Here is an 18,389-nt window from a genome sequence, read left to right on the forward strand (position 1 = left end):
TTAAATACAGGCAGTGCCTGCCACCAGCATAGTAGTACATCATTAGTTTAATCTCAAAGTGCATGTAGCTAAGGGAAGGGGCTGGGGAAAGGTGTGCAGGAGAACTCAAAGCAGGAACAACTGCACCAGAGAGGCAGTGAGAGGGGAAGGGACCCTGAGGGAGCAGTTTGCATGTGGCTTGCTTTGAATGGTAGCCCACACTGGAAAAAGTGCAGAAATGCATGTTGAAGTGTACAGCTTTAGTCAATGGGTGCTGGAGCTGCAGGAAGGAGACCAGCTGCTGGGCACTTCCTTGGCTGGTCTAGTGCTTCTTCAGCCTGTGCTAAGCCCTGACTTGTGTGTGGCTCACTCTCCCTGCTTCCTTCTGCCACTTCTCAGTCTGAAGATGTCTCCCAGTAAGAGGGACAGTCTATGTGAGATGGCCATTGCCCATGGGTGCAAACCATATGGGAGATGCAGAGGTGAAAGGTGGGCAGCACAGAGATCAAGAAAGTGTCAGCAGCTGAAGGACATCCTGGAGGGTGACAGGCCTCCAGGAGAAGTAGCAGAACAGCAAATCAAAGCAAAAATGCCTTAGGACTACTGTGACCTCTGAAGTTTTCTTACTGAAAAGGGTAGAGAGAGGATAATGGACAGATGCTTGATGATTTCTGAACTCACTATGGTCTACACTTGTTTTCTCATCTAAGTAAATAGATATTTAAAACTTAGTCCCATATATATCTATTATGTAAAAAAAGGTAATTGATTCTAAATAGTAAGGTTTTAAGGACTGTTGGAGTGTTCCAATGGACCTTTGGAACTTGGTATAAAGAAACTGGCCTACTGATTTTCTCATCTGTATTTTCTTGATCTTTAGAAGAAACCTGTGGAAACACAAGATTACTGTAGTTCCACTAGGTTTAACATTCAGATGGAAAAGATTGTTGTGAAGCTGGGAACAGACCCAGTGCCTACCCTTTTGTGGGAGGGCTGCAACACAACCTGTTTCTCCCAGTGAGAACTGTTTTTATTGCCATGTCCTTGTCAAGAGCGTCCTGCCACCACGCCCCTAACAACAGCCAATACACCTTTGGAATATATAGGCTTGCATGTCACTTTGTGCCTCACCCCTCCTCCAACGTTAGCATGCCTTTTTGTTTAGGAACTGGTGCTCTAGAAAGCTCTCTGTGGTCTGCCAGTCTCTTACTCTCTTGAACCCTGTTGGTGTCAGTAGTCACTGTGGGCAGGTAATGCAGAGAGCCTCTACATCATGAGATCTTTTAGGCTACAGGCAATTGAGACCCAACCAGCAGTGGTTATACCTGCTTGAAACAAGACAGTTGCTATATCAATCATCAGTTCCTCAGAATATGTGGAAAAAGGACTTACTAACTTGGATCTCTGGTTTTATTTTTTCTAGGAGTGAACTTGTTGGTGGGCACTGAAAGTGGTCTGATGCTGCTAGACAGAAGTGGGCAGGGGAAGGTTTATCCACTCATCAATCGAAGACGATTCCAGCAAATGGATGTACTTGAAGGGCTGAATGTCTTGGTGACAATTTCTGGTAAAGTTAACTGTTGAACTTTATATTTTTCCTCCGTGTGACATGGTATGGCAGAAAGATTTTCTTGGTAGTGTGTGTATTGAGGGGGACGTCCTGGCTGAAGTCGGTGGGTTTTCCATCATTTCACCTCTGAGTCTACAGTTTATTTCTGCAAGTGAATCGTTTTCCACACAACAGCCATGCCTGCTTGTTCCCTGTCCTCCCTTCTGTGGGGTGACCTTTAAAAATGCTTCATGAGTTTGTGGGAAATGTCTGGCTTTGTTTCCTTGTTCAGTATTTGAGAGCTGGAGGTTAATGTTTTGTGAAGTTTGGGAAAATGTCATTTTTTCCCTCTGTCATGATTGCTTTCAACCTGGCCTCTTTCTAACCAAAAAACCACAATGTGCTACTTGGGTTTAAAGATGTTTTTCTTGTGTGTTACAATCTGTAGAATGGGGAAAGCTCTTGCAAAAAGGGGAAGTAAGAGCGATGTGCAGTGGAAGTGTGAGAGAGAGGAGTACAGCGTGTACATGGTGTGGAAATAACCAGAGTGAGAAGGCAAATTGGTGCCTGGTCTCTCACTGTGTGCAGCTTGGGAATGGTAAAGCAATGGGAGATGAAGGGTGGTGGTGATTGTGTTTGTTTTGTGTGTGCTGATGAAAAATGTGTTTTATGAAGCTTAAGGTTCCAGACTCTTTGGCTCCAGAAAGTTATGGTGTAAGGTTAACCTGCTGTTAGACAATTTGATGTGGTGCATTGTTAGTCTTTCTTCACAGGTGTTGTTCAGCCATTTACCTTTTGTTTTGGTTTGTTTGGGAAAGCAGCCTTTGCTATGCTCTGTGTGTGACAGGGAGAGGATTTTACATGAGGTTTCTCACAGGATTTGCTGTTGTTGTTCAGGCCCACCTAAATTTTTTTGAGGTTCTGGTACACATCTAAGTCTGCTGTAGGAGCTCTCTGGCTCTCCCAACATTTGTTCAAAAGGACACACATTAGACAATATAGTAGAATTTAATTAATTTAAGTGCATTAGCAATGTTGTGTTACCAAAGATCCAAAGAACCATGCCCATGCTGCTGTCATCAACACGGGATTTGTTTCTGTCTGGAACAAACGAATTTTATTGGCTTGTCACTTGCTACATTCTCAGATACAGTTATGCTGTGAAATCTATAAAAAGAAAATGATGAATCAAGCAGCGTTTAAAAATACACAACCTGCTGCGTGTCCTTTTGATGTCTAATGCTGTATGTTAAAATATAAGCTGTTTGGAAGGCACCATTTGATAGAGTTTATTCTATAGCAGACCTTGTAAACAAAAATATTGTATAATCCAACTTGTGTAAAATCTGTTGGTTTGAAACATAACCCTACACAAATCACAAGTGTCTGTGATTCAGTCTTGCCTATAATTGTTTTAAGTTTATTTTTGCATCAGTCACAATTGGAGTACCCTGACACATGCATTTTCTTTGTTTCCTTTTGTTTCCTTTCAAAACTATTGCTTCCTCTGTGGAGACACGCTACATTAACCCTTTAAGAAATCAGCTGATCTTTTGTTGTTTTATGCCTTTGTGTCTGTGCCATCTCCTGTGTTTTACAGGAGGTTACTGGAGGATGAGGCAGAAGAGGCATCCTTGCCCAGTGAAAGGCAGGGCTGGGGGAGCATATTCAGTGAAACCATAATGCTGTTATGCCCAAGCTTCCCCTTATATGCTGCTTTTGTCTTCTGTACTGCACATCTCAGTTTTTTACCCTCATGCTGGGCTTCCCTAAGTATCTTTTTATTTGTGATGAGTTGCTTCACCTCTCCAGGCTAAATTGGAATGCTGGAGTGAGGGTATGTTTCTGCAAATGGTGTGTTTTGGCAGATTAGTAATGGAACTGTCTCTGAGCCTTTTCCCAGCACTGGTACAGCTTTGCTGGAAGCATTGTCGGCTCACTGTGGTGCACTCAGCCGTATGTTCCCCTGAGTTTTTTGGGAAGTGATGCACTGATGGTGGTAGGGTTTGAAAGGTGTCACCACATTGTGCAAAGAAGTTGCAGTGTGCTAGGATTTTGAGAGAATTGTCACCTAAACTTGCTTTTAATAGACACGCTCTTGAGTCTGAAAACATTATATCAGTTCTTGGCCCAATTTATATTTGAAATACAGAACTTTCTGACAACAAAGCTATTGATACTGAGATACTGAGCCTGCTAGAAACAGTACAAGAAAGCCTCGCAGGTAAAGCAAGAGTCATTGATTGGTTCTTAGTTCATGCTGTTGAGAGGCAAGAAAAAATAGTTTTGTCTGTTCAGGTAATACAGTGCAGAGTCATAAAAATGTGCTGGAGGAGAGAGCAGCAACGTGCGTACAGAACACGCTCCAGTTGTGGCTCCCTGAGGGTTTTGCCAGCCCAGCTGGCTGACGGTGCCACCAGGAAGAGATGACAGAGTGGAAGAACTGGTTCTAATCTGCCTGCTTAATAATTAAAAACCACAGTGACAATAAAAACAAAAAGTCAGTATAGGAAAAAGGACTTTGCATTTTAAACTATGTCTGTGGGAGAATCCAAGCTGGGAGTTCTCATAGAATCTGCTGCCTGATTAGTTCGTTTGATGGCTGGAGCAGAGTTTTCTTTCTTATTTCATGATTTTAATGATTAGATCCCTGCAAAAAATAAAAAATACCAGAATTCTGAGAGCTGTTAAAACTGACTGGTAGAGCTTTACAAGGAGAAGGATCTAATCTCCTCCCCTCCAAATGTGAACATTAAGAGCAGTATAACTTGTTGAGATACATGCATAGCTGTGTTTATGTAACTAACCAGTCCTGCTCTTTTCATGTCAGGCTGCAGAAAGGCAGAGGAATTTCCTGTCTTGTGACTTTTCCTTGTGGTCTAGACACCAAAACACAATGGGAACACACTTGAGATACTTCCCAATTGTTTTGAAAAATATTTCTGGTTGGAGAGAAATACCCTGGTGCATATCATGTGAACCAAAAGGAAAAAAAAGTAGCCACATGCTGGGAAATTCCCATGTATACGGTTTGTTCTGAGTCTTCAAGTTTGACTAAGCTACTGGTGAAGCTACAACTGTGGAAATATCTGATGCAGAATTTGTCTCATTGTGGGCAGGGACTCAGCATGGTTTTGAAAGCATTTGGTACATTGTAGAGAGCTTGAGCCCTCTGAGCTCTTTGTTGCCCAGAACTGCAGTGGCTTCTGGTCTGAGCTATGTTTCCTATCTTTCAATGTTTTTAAAAGAGCCCTTGTGGCTGTCATTTGCAGTGTTTTCATGGAAGAACCTTCTCATGGTTGCATGTGGGACTTCTGGAAATACTGTTTTCTGCTCTAGTCCTCCAAATTTTTAGAAAGCTACAGGAGTCGTAGGGTTTTTTACCTGTTTATGAAATACGGTTTAATAAATATTAAGTCAGAAAGCAAATCAGGGTGCTCATTTGCTGCCAACTCTACAGTCCCATTTGTAATAGAGATAAATAAAAGATAATGCAATGTTACTTGACATTTCATTGTGTGGAATCAGAACAGAAGGGCTTTTAAAATTGAATAGCAGATCCAGTATTTGCAATTACCTCTCCAATTCCGCTTTAAATTTAAGCTTAGTGAACAGATTTTTTACTTTGAAACTGCCTCCTCTTTTCCTCCTGTCTTTTCCCATCCAAGTGATAAATAAGTAATACCTCCAAGTAATAAAAAGATCTTTTAGGCTGTGTGTTTTTTAAATGCAGTGGCTTGTGGTGCTGGAGTCCATGGAGAAGCCTGTTTACAAGCTGTGCTTCCCCCCGTTGCTGCCCCAGCCCCTGCAGATGCTTTTCCTGACAAGCCTAGCTCTGTTAAGGGGTCCCTTGCTATCAGGGTAAGGGGGTCTGTGCCAGCTCCAGCACCCCAGCACCCAGTGTGGAGCTGGCTGTGCATAGCAGGGTGGTCTCAGTGCTCAGGCCTCATGTCCTGCTGCAGCCAGTACCCCCTGAGCAGCCACTTGTGAACTAACCTATCAGTAGGTACCGTGTGAAAACTTGAATGACAAATCAGACGTTTAGCTGAACTCTGTGGCTGGATGTGGCTGGCAGTTTGCCAGGTATGCCGTCTTGATAGGCAGTGGTTTTTGATAGACCACACCAGTACGGTGCCGCTTGGCCAGCCCAGTGGGGACTGCAGTACAGGTCACCTGTCTCCCTCCCACCTCCAATAGTTGAGAAACACTGGACAGGCACATGGCTCCTCGTTGTGGCAGGTGCAGCACGAGCTACTGCGTTGACAAATAGGGTTCCTGAGAGCATCTCCTTTTTCCTTTCCTTTCACAGAGACCACTTGGAACCTTGTTAAATGGCTACTAGTCAAAGCAGGGATGATCTCCATTCCTCAGCTGCAGCTTAATCTGTGGAACTCTAATGGTTCCAAGCAGCAAAGCAGCTGGAGAAAGGAAGATGCAACCTTTGGGCATGTGCATTTAGGACCTCGTTCTCACTAGCTCAGCAAATGCTTTGTAGGCCATCAGTTATTAAAGAATCACTGGTAAAGTTTGTCATGAACCTTGCTTTGCATTCTAAGAGGACTCCTGGTATTGAGAGTTAAAAGTCTGAGCTGTATTTTGATGAGGTGGCAGATGTGTTGTCAGTTGTAGATAGGGCAGCCCAGGCAAGCAGCTTCTTTCACCTGTGGAGAAGAAACAGCTCTCACAGAAGAAGCTCTCACAGCTTCTGTGTGCAGCCTGGTGAGTATTACACCCTTGCAGCTCAAGGAAAGGGCTGCTGACAAGTCATCAGCTTTTAGCAAGCAGTTGAAGTTTCAGGTCTCATATTCCATCCTGCTGCTCTCCTACAGTTTTGTATCAAAAAGAGCCATTCTGACTCGTATATATATTTAATCTCAGTGCATGATTCTCTGGTGCTTTTGTTGTGAGACTTTCCTGTTCTAGTGGAAGTTGTCTAGGTTCTAAGAACCAGATAGCTGAAGAGTTGTTTCCCTGAGTTTGTCATTTATGTTTGTGTGGATTACCGTTTGTATCTGTCATGGATTATTGGGAAAGCACATGTCTGGGTGGAATCTTGAGTGAAACTTTTGTGGATGAAAAACTGAGGGAGGTTTCTGTGGTTGCAGCATTTTCTCCTTCATTGTTGTTTTGGTTTGTTTTGCAGAGTTTCTGTTTGCTTGGGTAGGGCTTTCTGCAAGTATCTTTCTATGGAGATAAACCTTTTTTTTTTTTTTTTTTTTTTGCTTTTTGTGGTCAGGTAAGAAGAATAAGTTGCGAGTTTACTATTTGTCGTGGTTAAGAAATAAAATCCTTCACAATGATCCTGAAGTAGAAAAGAAACAGGGCTGGACAACGGTGGGCGACTTGGAAGGCTGTGTGCACTATAAAGTTGGTGAGTAGCAAATGCACTAATCAAATAGTTGGGATAAAGGATAGCTGAGAAAGGGAACTTCTTCCTGTAATGGATGTGGCTTCCAGAAGGGTGCTGATATTGGCAGTGAGGGCTGGTAACATTTCACCACCTCTGTTAGACTCGTTAGGTAATAGAGAGATTCTCATCCTCAGATGAAAAAAAGACCTGTTTTCTTTACTAACAAGTTTCCTATATATTTTACCATGATGAATTTTCATGCTGGAAGATTGAAAAAAGTCTCTCTTTAATGTAGATTTTAGAGACTGGGAGGGGAGGAAAAAAAAGAATGGGAGAAGAAAGGATGCCCAGGTAGCAGATGAGCTTTGGGGAAGAATCTGGAAACAGAAGCGTGTCTGTAACTACAGGGTGATTCATTGATTCCTCTTAGAAATTCCCTAATCCATGTCCTATCTGCTGCAGTACGGTTACAGAATCAAGTGTGTTTTCACCAGGCAGGTGCCCTTTGAGTGGTTTAAAGTGATTTAATTGGATTTGGCTATAGAAACTTCCACCAAAGCTGGTGAAAGACATGTAGCACTCACAGCCAGCCGAGTATATTCAGTGAGCCTGCTGCCCTGCAGGTGGGAATAGGAACCAAGAGCTCTTTCTGCTGCTTCGGTTTCATGGTGCATCCTAATGGATGTTGCCTCTGATTTGATTTTCTCCCAGGAGCCAGCTCAGTTCCTTTCCAGCTGTGTCAGTCAGTGTGGTGCAGCAGCAATCAAATTGTTCTCAGTCTCCTCCTGTCATGCGTGTGCTCTTGCAAAAACCTGCTAATGGGGCGTAATCAATAACAATGGCAGTAAGTGACTGCTGAACCAGGAGCTCGACCCCGAAAACAATTAATAATGCACTTCTCTGGTATCATACCCCAGGGTGTCAGCAGCGTAATGAAGTGGCCCTGGTAACAATACATCAACAGCGATTGAAAGGAGGCTTTCCAGCAGGGAATCGTCTGAAACAAAGAGCATTCTCTTCCAGATGAAGAGGGGTTTGTTAGCCTGGGCTGCAGCCTGGCACTGAACTTCCCTCTGAACCACAGAAATACAGTAGATTTTTTCAGGTAGTGAGAGGCCTCTTTGACAGCTGAGCTTCAGTTCCCAAGAAGGAGAGCTCTGCCAGTATTGGGCTTGCAGTCTGGACGCTGTCACCGAGGCAGCTGGCACTGGTCACTTCCTTGTCTCTTTGATGAAACAGGGGTCTCCGAAGTCAGGGTGAAGTGGTATTTATGGATCTCAGTTGCTTCAGGCAACTTTTGGCTGCTCTAAATGAGAAATTGCTCTTTTGAAACTTAAGTTTTGGGTGAATTCCCAGATAGCACCCAGAGCAAAGAATAAGAATTATCAAATGTCGCCTTTCACAGATGAGGTGGCTTTGTTCAACATCCCCTTCTTCCCCGTGAAAAAATTTCAGGAAGTCTTGTAAGCTAGACAAGACCGAACAAAAGCTCTGTTTTTAGTCAGTACAGCTGTGGAGGTTGAGAGACTTTTTTTTGTCTGTTGAAGAAGTGTCAAGTCCCTTAACACTTACAGTTCAGTCTTGCTTTCCTGCGCAGTTAAAAGAGCAAGTCATAGCATGGATCACTATTATAATGACACTTTCTTTCTGAAAAATTATGCGAATTTGTTTTCTTTTTCTCAAATGAGTTATTTCAGACTTCAGGGATAAAGAAAAGGGCTCCACCACCAAGCTTGCCTTTTGCTCTTGAAAATGAGTTACATAGTAATTTTCTTTTCTTCTTCCTTTCCTTTGGGTAATTTTTCTGTCAGCTCAAACAAGCATTGCCAGTGCTGTGACTGCAACTGCTGGTAATGGACTCTTCGACAGTCACAGCCTTCTTTTATTGGAATGTCCCTGAAAACTGCATTTCTTGTCTTGATGACTAAGCACTGTCCATATGGAATAAAATAAGTGGAAATAAGTGTGTACTGATTAGTTAATTCTAAAGATGATGACCTGGTCAGATGCTAATAAGAGTAATGACTTCTGTAGCACAAATGTATCAAAGAGCTGAAGTACATAGAAGTAGAAATCCTAAAATGTAATGCTTCTAAACTCTCAAAATTACAGTATTTCTTTCTACTTACATAATTCGTCTTCTTTCTTGATGTAACTGAAATGACTTTGGAATTATACTGAATTCTTTTTTGCTTTCTTTAATTTCAGTAAAATATGAAAGAATCAAGTTCTTGGTAATTGCATTGAAGAGTTCTGTGGAAGTCTATGCATGGGCACCAAAGCCATACCATAAATTTATGGCCTTTAAGGTAACAGTATATTTCAGCCATAGGTAGGATTTTCTCATAACTACGTGCAGTTATCCCTTTTACAAAAATGTTCTGACATTGTGTCATGGCCATTTTCCAAGTTCTTTGATAAATCTCTACAAGCTTTGTGTTATGATGTAATTCAGGAGGGTTTTTTTTTTGTTTTTTTTTTTTTTTGGTTTTTTTTTTTTTTTAATTATAAGAGTCAATACATTTAAAGGTCCAAATTGTAACTGAGCATAAACTAATAATGACACACTATATCACAGGCATTTGTTTGCTCTCGCTCTTAATAAAATGTGAGACAGAGAAAAGTGGACTGAGTCTAAACTTCTTTGTCTGAGCAGAACAAATCCTGAAGTGATATTCAGCAATGTTATGTTTTTGAATACTGCTAAAATGAAATTAGCTGGCCTGATATAATTGCCAGGTTGGTTACTGCGGGTTGTGCAGATCGAAGTACTACAGGAGTGCTGAATTGCTCTGAACTTTGGGGTAAACAATTCTTACTAAAATAGCAAATGGACCAAGTAAACCCTACAGAAAATAGCTTAGGTGATTGAAATGCAGGAGTTTGCAGAGTAATCTGTCCTTGTTCATGAGGGATGTGTCAGCCTAATGGGTCTGGTGTCCAGGGACCAGAGGGATGTGGAGGAATAAACCCACAATGTGTGCATGTGAGCATGTTTTTATAAACCCCATCGTTGTTCTAAGTAGTAAAATCAATCTCACTGATGGTTGTCTCACAGTCATTTGGAGAATTGGTACATAAGCCATTGCTGGTGGATTTAACCGTAGAAGAAGGTCAGAGACTAAAAGTGATCTACGGCTCCTGTGCTGGCTTCCATGCTGTTGATGTGGATTCAGGATCGGTCTATGATATTTATCTACCAACACATGTAAGAGCTGCTGTTGTGTCTGTTTTCCTCTTTCTTTTTTGTGGATCACTCCCCCACCTCCAACCTCTTCCTTTCCCCAAATGACCAATGTGTCAGGCTGTCCCTGTGGATCACTGCCAGATGTTTGCAGTGGTAAATTGGGTGGAGGGGTCTGAGCAGATATAGCCACATGTGCTGTGCAATTTGTCTCACTGCCAGTCCTTACCTCAGTTAGTGTCTGTCTGTGGTCAGGAGTTGCCCACTCAGATCTGATGAGGACCACCAGTGTGACTGCTTCAGGGGTGGCCAAGCGCCCTGTAAATGTGCAGCAGCACAAATGACACAACAGCTCAAGGATGGGTTTCAAAAGGGTTGACAAAGACCAGGTGACCTGAGCTACCAAGTTTTCCCATTGTTCACTGTACACAGAGGTTTCATATGTGCCACCCCAAGCACTATTCAAGGCAGTGCAGAGAGGTCTGCATCTGCTCTGCTTGCCCCAGACTCCCTTTCTGTGCATGGAAAGGAATGGGCACCCCTACAGAGAAGTTTTTTCCTCAGTTTAGATGTCTGCCTTAAGATGAGAGGATTTCTGCTTGTAAAGTGAGTGTATTTGGGGCTAGATGATCTTCAGGGTCCTTTCCAACCCAAGCCATTCTGTGTTTCTGTGAATCCCTGATGTGTCAGCCAAAACCAAAAATCACCCGTCCCTTTCTTCTAGCGCAGGCTCTGCAGCATTAAAGCACGTCCTCTTCTGTCTCTGTAGATCCAGAGTAGTATCCAACCTCATGCAATCATCATCCTCCCGAACACAGATGGGATGGAGCTACTGGTCTGCTACGAGGATGAAGGAGTTTACGTCAACACATACGGAAGGATAACCAAGGATGTGGTTCTCCAGTGGGGAGAAATGCCAACTTCAGTTGGTAAGTGCCTCTGGTAAGCCATGTACAATGTGCTCTTAGAGAGTGTGAGTCTGCGCATGTGGGCAGAAGGAGGGAACATCAAGTGTGCTGCTTCTGGATCTGAGGTCAGTGTCAGTGCTGTATTATTTCTGGAAAACAGCTGTGCAAAGTGAAGAGTAATCATATGGATCTGCTTTGACCTGAAGTTTTTGTGAATAAAACCCAAACAATCAATTTGTAGGGTTCATGATTGAGAAACTCACCATGATCGCTGTAGGCTGCTGCAGAATTTTTGCTAGACAGCCACAAAGTTGTGAAAACCTTTCGGTATAAAGGCATATAAAGTGGCAGATGATTGAAATACTGTGGGTAAGTCTATGTAGATAACAAAAGATGTACCTCACCTGATGTCTTTAATTCACCTTTAGATTACTCATCTCTCCTAGCACCATTCTCCCTGATCTCTCCAGCTGAAAATAAGGTTGGGAGTGAGAACAATGAGTATAGCACACAAGTACACATTAGAATCTCTCCTGCTTATGCTGCTGTAATTCAGTGCAGAGCAAAGCATGGGCTATAGTCACACACTCCTTTTGTTGGGCAAGCACATTGCATTTTATGAGCTGTGGAGTGGCTGCACATACTGGGAGATGACTGCTGATAGCTGTTTGAGCAACAGGAACAACAATGGAGGAGGAAATTTAGAGAAGTTAGATGCACAGCATGTTCCCTCCTGTGCTGATTAACTCTTGACTAAATCTAAAAGCAAGCAGAATATATCAGCAGGGAAATTGCAGAGCCTTTGGAGACTTCAATGCTCATGAAGTGGTAAATGGCACTGAGGCAGCCAACACCACCTGAACATCTCATCTGGCATTTTTTTAGTAAATATTTGGCCCTGTTAGCACTAGTGGAATATTTAAAAAGAAATAATTTTCCATTGGGATGATACACGCACTGTTGGTAGACGTTATACTGTAGTAGAGAGTTTGATTTCATTTCACTGAAAACTCATACAACTATGTTATATAAAAGGAAAGTACCGTAAAAATTATTTTTTAAACTTTTGCTGGCTAAGAGCAAATCTTTTTTTCTTTTGTTAAGTATGCATGCAAATCAGGCAAGAGCTTTGTCTTCATTAAGTTTCCTTATGTTATTTTTGACAGCATTACTAAGACTGTCCATCAAATTGCTTTGTGAATATACCTTTTTATAATGCTGTTGACTTTACTTTTTATTTAATTTTCTTACTGATATCAAAAATAGATTTTTTTTTCCTCATGCTACTACTAATCTGTGTTACCTGTGACACTGAGGAAAAAAAGGATTTGTTGTTTTATTTGTGCACAAAGAGATGCAGTATGTCAAATAATATTTCTACTTTGAGAATTTAATGTGAACCTCTTGTGAGATATACAGAATGATTTTCAGCTGGCTTTCTCAAGGAGATAAGTTTTTCAATTATTACTCCTATTAAGAGAGGCTAGGTAATTTTTTTTTAGTTTTACTTTTTTCTCTTCTTTATTTTTGCTGACAAACTCCATTAAGGAGGGAAAATAACACATAAGACAGAGCTGGTGCTTGGGAGACACTGTAGTGGATGGACTTAGTCTATTTAAACCTTGGCTTCTGCTGTCTCCTAGTCAACACCTAATTAATGCATCTCTTTGTCCCAGACTTGGAAGAAAAGGCCTGTGTAAAACCTCAATGTTCCCTCCTTTTAATTAAAGGTTATAAAGTTTCCTTTGTTATGAATGCTCAAGGAAGAAGTATATAACATAGAAAACATGCAAAAGAAATTAAAATTTAAAAAAGGTACTTTTTAGGTATCTTGAATGTTCTGAGGACAGAAATAGCACTATGAACATGTGTGTAGCTACAGTAACACACATGCAGGTAATTTTTAATCGGAGTGTGTCAGGATATTCCGTGCTTTTTCAGTTCCTTCTGTTGCCCTCTGCCTGTCCTAATGTTCTGTTTTCTTTCCAAAGCATACATCCGATCTAACCAGATCATGGGCTGGGGAGAAAAAGCTATCGAAATACGGTCGGTGGAAACTGGACACTTGGATGGTGTGTTCATGCACAAAAGGGCACAAAGACTCAAATTCTTATGTGAACGCAACGACAAGGTACATCCCTCCTACCAAGTTTGTTGCCAAGATGATGAACATGTACTTCAGCTGGGTACTTAGATTGGGTTGATCCCAAGCAGCAGGCAAACACCCAGCCAGCCTCAAGCTCTTTCCCCTTTCCCACAGAAGGGAAAGATAATTGTCAGAAGGCAAAAAGACTCATGGATTGAGATATGGACAGTTTAGTAAGACAGCAAAAGTTTAATAAGACAAATTTTACATGCAAGCCAGACAAAATAAAGAGTTCATACATAGTCTCCTATGGGCAGATGGGTGTGTTTTTCACACATAATGCTTGCTTAAGAAGACAGATGTCATCACCACAATGTCCCTCCTTTCCCTGAGCTTTTACTGGTGTTCATGATGCTGTATGTTATTGGGACATCTATTTGGTCAGTTTGGGTCAGCTATCCAGCATTGTCCCCTTCCAGCCTCTTGCCCATCCCAGCCCACTGGCCTTTTAGGGGTGAGGGAGCTGGAGAAGAAAGCCTTGACACTGCGCAAGTGCTGTTCAGCAGTAGCCAAACCCCTGATGTGTCAACAACACTGTTTAACAGAGATGCAGAGCCCTGCACCCTACAGGCTGCTATGAGGAGCATCAGCTCCATCCCCACCAGCCCAGACCAGCACTGCAATTGCACTGCAGATACTGGGGACAGTGAAGGCACATTAGAACCTCTGCTGTCCTACCTGTTGAATTTGCCAATCTCTTCTTTGCAGGTTTTCTTTGCCTCCGTGCGGTCAGGTGGAAGCAGTCAAGTCTATTTCATGACCCTTGGCAGGACTTCACTTCTGAGCTGGTAGAAGCAGTGGGATTTGGAGAGGATTTGCTGACATCCAGAGTCTGAGATCTTCATAACTTGGAATTATTTTCAACTGGAGTACAGACCTGCACGAGTGCAGCACTCTGTGTAAATGTGTGTGCAGGCATCACTGGTGTTAGGTTTCTTTATGTTTTTCAACTGAGGCTGCGACGCAGCTGGTGCTGTAAAGATATTGCCATCAGGTGCTACAAAGTCTTTGAGATTTGGGATCACGCTAGAAAGCTAAAGGTCTTCTTTTCCCTTCAGTTCCAGGATTCCTAGGATTTGAAGGACTCTGTTTGTTAGTGTTAAAACAGAGGAAAGGGGAAAAAAGGAAGAGAAACAAACCAGGCTTACCATGAACATGCTGTTTGTTGAGTGGACAGGAGGCAGGCAAGAGAAGGTGAGAAGTGGTGTAGAGAGTCAGACTGGCTGAAACAGAGGGCAGATCTAGTCTAGTAATGTTAACAATGTATTTAATTGACATTTCTTTTTTGTAATGTGACAATATGTGGACAAAGAGGAAGGTGCAGGTTTTAAGAAGTTAATATTTATAAAATGTGAAAGACACAGTGACTAGGATAACTTCTTCTTGGGGACAGGGAGGGTGGGAAGGGGCTTGGGGTGGAATTCTTAGGGTTTTTTGTTTCTGCAGTTTTATTTTGGCCTGGCCAATAACTTTAGTCATTTTCTGTGTACCAGGTGTTGCCTGAAACATGTGCAGGTGATTAAAAAAAAAAAAAAAAGGAAAAAAAAAATTCATTTTCTATAATGATTCTGTGTTAGGCCAGAACTTGGTTATGTCACAGTATTAGCACTGCCTCAGTTAAAGGTTTAATTTTTGTTTAAACCTAGAAGTGCAACAACAGTTTTACCACAGTCTGCACTCGCAGAACTAAAAAAAAGAAAAAAAAAAAAAAAAAGAAAAAAAAAAGAGAAATAAAATCCAAACTACATATGTTTATTTTTTTGTGCCTACCTCATTGTTTTTAATGCATAAAATAAAAGAGGTGGTTTAGTTTATACGTTTTTAGAAGAAAACCATTAATGTCTAATTTAATCTTAATACCAAATCTACCAGATTGAAAGGTTTCTGACTGTTATTGCATAGAAAGTTTCAGCAGGAGGAGAGAGTAGTCCGTTGGGGCAATAGTTGTAGCGGTATGGCAGTGAGACACTGATTAATGTAATTTGCTTACAAAATTTGGTAAAGCAAGCATTTTTTAAACCAGTTTCATCCTTAATAGAAGTCTGAATTTAGCCTAAACCAGAGGTTTCACTCTTCTAACACATGGGCTTAGTAACAGGCAGGTAAAAGTAACTAGGCTAGTTCTATAAATTGTTAAATGTTGTAGGAAACATTTTGGGGCGGTGATGTTTTTCTTTTTTAAGAATGCAATGCACTAAAACTCTTTTAAGAATGTAGTTAATACTGCTTATTCATAAAAACAGCGTATACCTGTGTTTAGATGTAAGATCCCAGCTCTGGCTTTTTTCCTTTCTTTTTTTTTTTTTTTTTTTTTTAAGTCAGTTTTATTTTATGAATAAGTTCTGACATTTTTAATAAATGTCTTGAGAGTAATAATTTGTTTAGTGGCTACACGTTCATTACTTGAGAAATCTTGAGTGTATAATAATCTGTTGGTGTTGTAATAATGCACAGTGTCACAATTCAGCCATTTCCCTTTTTGTTTTCTTTTTTTTTTTTTTTCCCTTAATTCCTTTGGTGGGGTACTTTGCTGACAGCTGCCTTAAGCTGTTCATTCAGTGAACAGGCTCTCAGTGTTTCATGGGCTTTGTCTTCTGCTGTGGTTAACTTTCCTTCATGGCATGACAGGTAGGGCTTTTTAAACACATATTCTTCAATTCAGTCAAGCTGATGGCTCGAGCAACTGGTCACACAATCAATTAAGAGCCAGGAGCACCAAGTGTGCAAAGCTCAGACTCAACAGACCCTTCTTTTGGTGTCAAATCTGACTGCTGTAAATCCTTCAACCCCGATCCGCGCTGCTGCTGAAGACTCTCCTTCAAACATCGTAGATGGTTGAAAAGCGAGCGGTAAACGTGTACCTCCAGCGCATGCGTGTGCACACAGCAACCCCCACTCCCCACCCCCCAAAAAGAATCAAAACTCAAGAAAGCCTTACATTTGCTGGCGGAGGAATACCTAGAACTATTTTTTTTTAATTGTATGACTTTTGGATAGTGTTGAAGGTGAAGGATGTGTTCTTTTCAGGCCCAGTGTGGTCAGCCAGAAGAACGATCAACCTTTTGTACTATAACGAACTAAAGGGGACTCAGAAATGCAACGTGATGGTAGACATGGGTGTAATCACAGAGCTGCCCTGTAGTGTAGTTTGCCGAAGCTGATTCGATCGAATGTCAGTCTGCGTGATTTAATCTTCCAGTGCTATGTGGTCAAAATTAATCTAGTCCTTGAAAGCTGATGCTATTCACCTAGAGGAAGATGCTCCAGTGCTGTAGGGATGCCCAAGTAATGGATATTGTGCTGTTGAAGTTTTGAGGCTCTGGGGGAGGGTGGAAATCTCCTTCCTTCAGCGGGTCTGTCCATCTGGCAGCTTCTGCCTCCACAGAAGTGCCAACATGGCAAGGTAAAAACAGTATTACAAAACCACTTCGTATACCAACATCGAACTCTTCAAACAGTGCTTTTGTAAGCAAAGAAGAAAAGAAAAGCTCCTAGGTTTAGTTTTAAGCTTTAATAAGTAATAATTTTCTGTATCTTTAAGTCAAAGTAACCCTAACTTGTATGACTGCAGTGTTTTTATTTTTTATCTTATGCACATGTTATGTTGGAGAAAATGTTTACAAAAATGGTTTTGTTACACTAATGTGCATCACATATTTATGGTTTATTTGAAAGTGATTTTTTGTGGGTTTTTTAGTTTTTCATAGTAGTAGTAGTACACTTTTTGTGATTTATAACCCCAAACTCTGCTGATTATAAAGATGCTAAACAATAATACAAAATGACAAACTGCATTAAAATTACTAATCGTAGAGCTGCAAAGCAGACTGGTGACAAGTAAAACACTCAGCCTTTTTTTTGCAGTGCTATCTAACTTGTCTTCTGTGTATTATGGAAATTACTGTTTTTTCCCCGTTTTTCCTTAAATAAAGTCAAATTGACACCTATTGTATGTGGCAAGTACTTTGAATATTTACTGGCTGCAGAAATAAAGCTGCATGTTGCCTAGTTGCATGTTACCATAAGAACAAAAGACTTATTGTCAAATCTCATAATTTTAGAGACTTTGACAATAAATGTGGGCCTTTGAGGGCTTTTTTTGTTGGTTTTTTTTTTTTTTTTCTTCTTAAGCCCAATCTCCTGGTGCAGTTGCTCTTTTGAGAATTGCAATTTTTACTTTTACGGAGAAAGGAGAGTGAAAATCTTAGAAATGCGAGTGCGGGCCCGGAAAGAAGTTGCACAAGGAGAGCTTGGGTGCGTTGTGAACGTGCCCTCCTGCCACGCTGCCTTCAGGCGTGTGGTTTTTGTAAGCTGGCATTGCTTGTTGTCAGGAGTGCAATGAACAGCAGTCCTGAGCTGGACTCTTGCACTGCACAAAGGCATGGCTCCAAAAGAGCCAGACTTCCCGGAGTCACAAATACTGAGGGGGGTTTGATGCAAGGTTGCTGTTTTCACCCCCAGGGTTTCCCTTGGGCTTTGCCGGTGTTTTTCCACCACAGGCTGTGTGTGTTGTCTGAAGTGGAGATAAGCAGTAGACATTTCCTTCCGACTTGGCTGGTCTCTGTGTGAGGAGGAGGAGGAGGAGGAAGTCTGTGGTCCCAGACTTCTGCCTTTCCTTTCACTCTCATCTGCAGAAGGCAGGGGATGTAGTGTGAGTTGAAAAATGTTTCAGGGTTTCATTTGCTTCCTATAGACAAAGGTATCTGAAATCCATGAGCCTCACAGCTTTTCCGCTTCTGCAGGGCTAGATACTGGCTGAGCTTAAAAAACTGAGGACCAGCCAACTGCTGGTCAGGTTTCTGCTGGCTCTGCTCCAGTTGCTGCTTCAGAGCTGCTAGTTTTCCTCAGTCATCCTTGACCCATTGTTAAACACGGTTAGGTGCAGTTGGGTGAGCACTGATAGCTGGTTATGGAGACAGATGTGAGCTGATCTGCAGTAAGTAGCTAAAAGCAACAACCCCAGATGTGAGTTTTGGAGCAAGGGCTGGCAGAGAAAACCTTTGTGCTTCTGTGAAGAAAGCCACAATTACGGCGACTTACAGTAAGAAGGAAATAGAGATAAGAGCATTGGAAACCATGTAGCAGATCTCCCTCCTCTATGGGATTTATGTAGGTAGCAGTGGTGAGAGAGACAAATCTTTTCTTTGTAAGAGAGCAAGGGAGGGATGTCCATGGGGCAGAAGAGTACAACAGTGCAGCAAAGGAACATGTGCATCTTAAAAATTAACAACTGAATAAGCCAAACCAGAGAAAGAAATTATCAAATGTCAATA

The 18,389-nt window shown here is 41.7% G+C and overlaps 1 protein-coding gene across 8 annotated transcripts in view; it reads left to right on the forward strand.

Annotated features, from left to right (window-relative positions):
- MAP4K4 (mitogen-activated protein kinase kinase kinase kinase 4) overlaps positions 1-17,063 on the forward strand; it is a 162,551-nt gene extending 145,488 nt beyond the window's left edge. For all 8 annotated transcript variants that reach the window (XM_066313672.1, XM_066313673.1, XM_066313674.1 and 5 more), the window contains 7 exons: positions 1,403-1,546; positions 6,765-6,899; positions 9,087-9,187; positions 9,937-10,086; positions 10,832-10,991; positions 12,962-13,101; positions 13,825-17,063. In XM_066313672.1, coding sequence (XP_066169769.1) covers positions 1,403-1,546; positions 6,765-6,899; positions 9,087-9,187; positions 9,937-10,086; positions 10,832-10,991; positions 12,962-13,101; positions 13,825-13,908 — 914 coding nt within the window. In that variant the 3' untranslated portion in view covers positions 13,909-17,063. The remainder of the gene's footprint in view (positions 1-1,402; positions 1,547-6,764; positions 6,900-9,086; positions 9,188-9,936; positions 10,087-10,831; positions 10,992-12,961; positions 13,102-13,824) is intronic.
- Positions 17,064-18,389: the final 1,326 nt, after the last annotated feature.

This window comes from Sylvia atricapilla, chromosome 2 (assembly GCF_009819655.1).
Source record: "Sylvia atricapilla isolate bSylAtr1 chromosome 2, bSylAtr1.pri, whole genome shotgun sequence".
NCBI lineage: Eukaryota > Metazoa > Chordata > Aves > Passeriformes > Sylviidae > Sylvia > Sylvia atricapilla.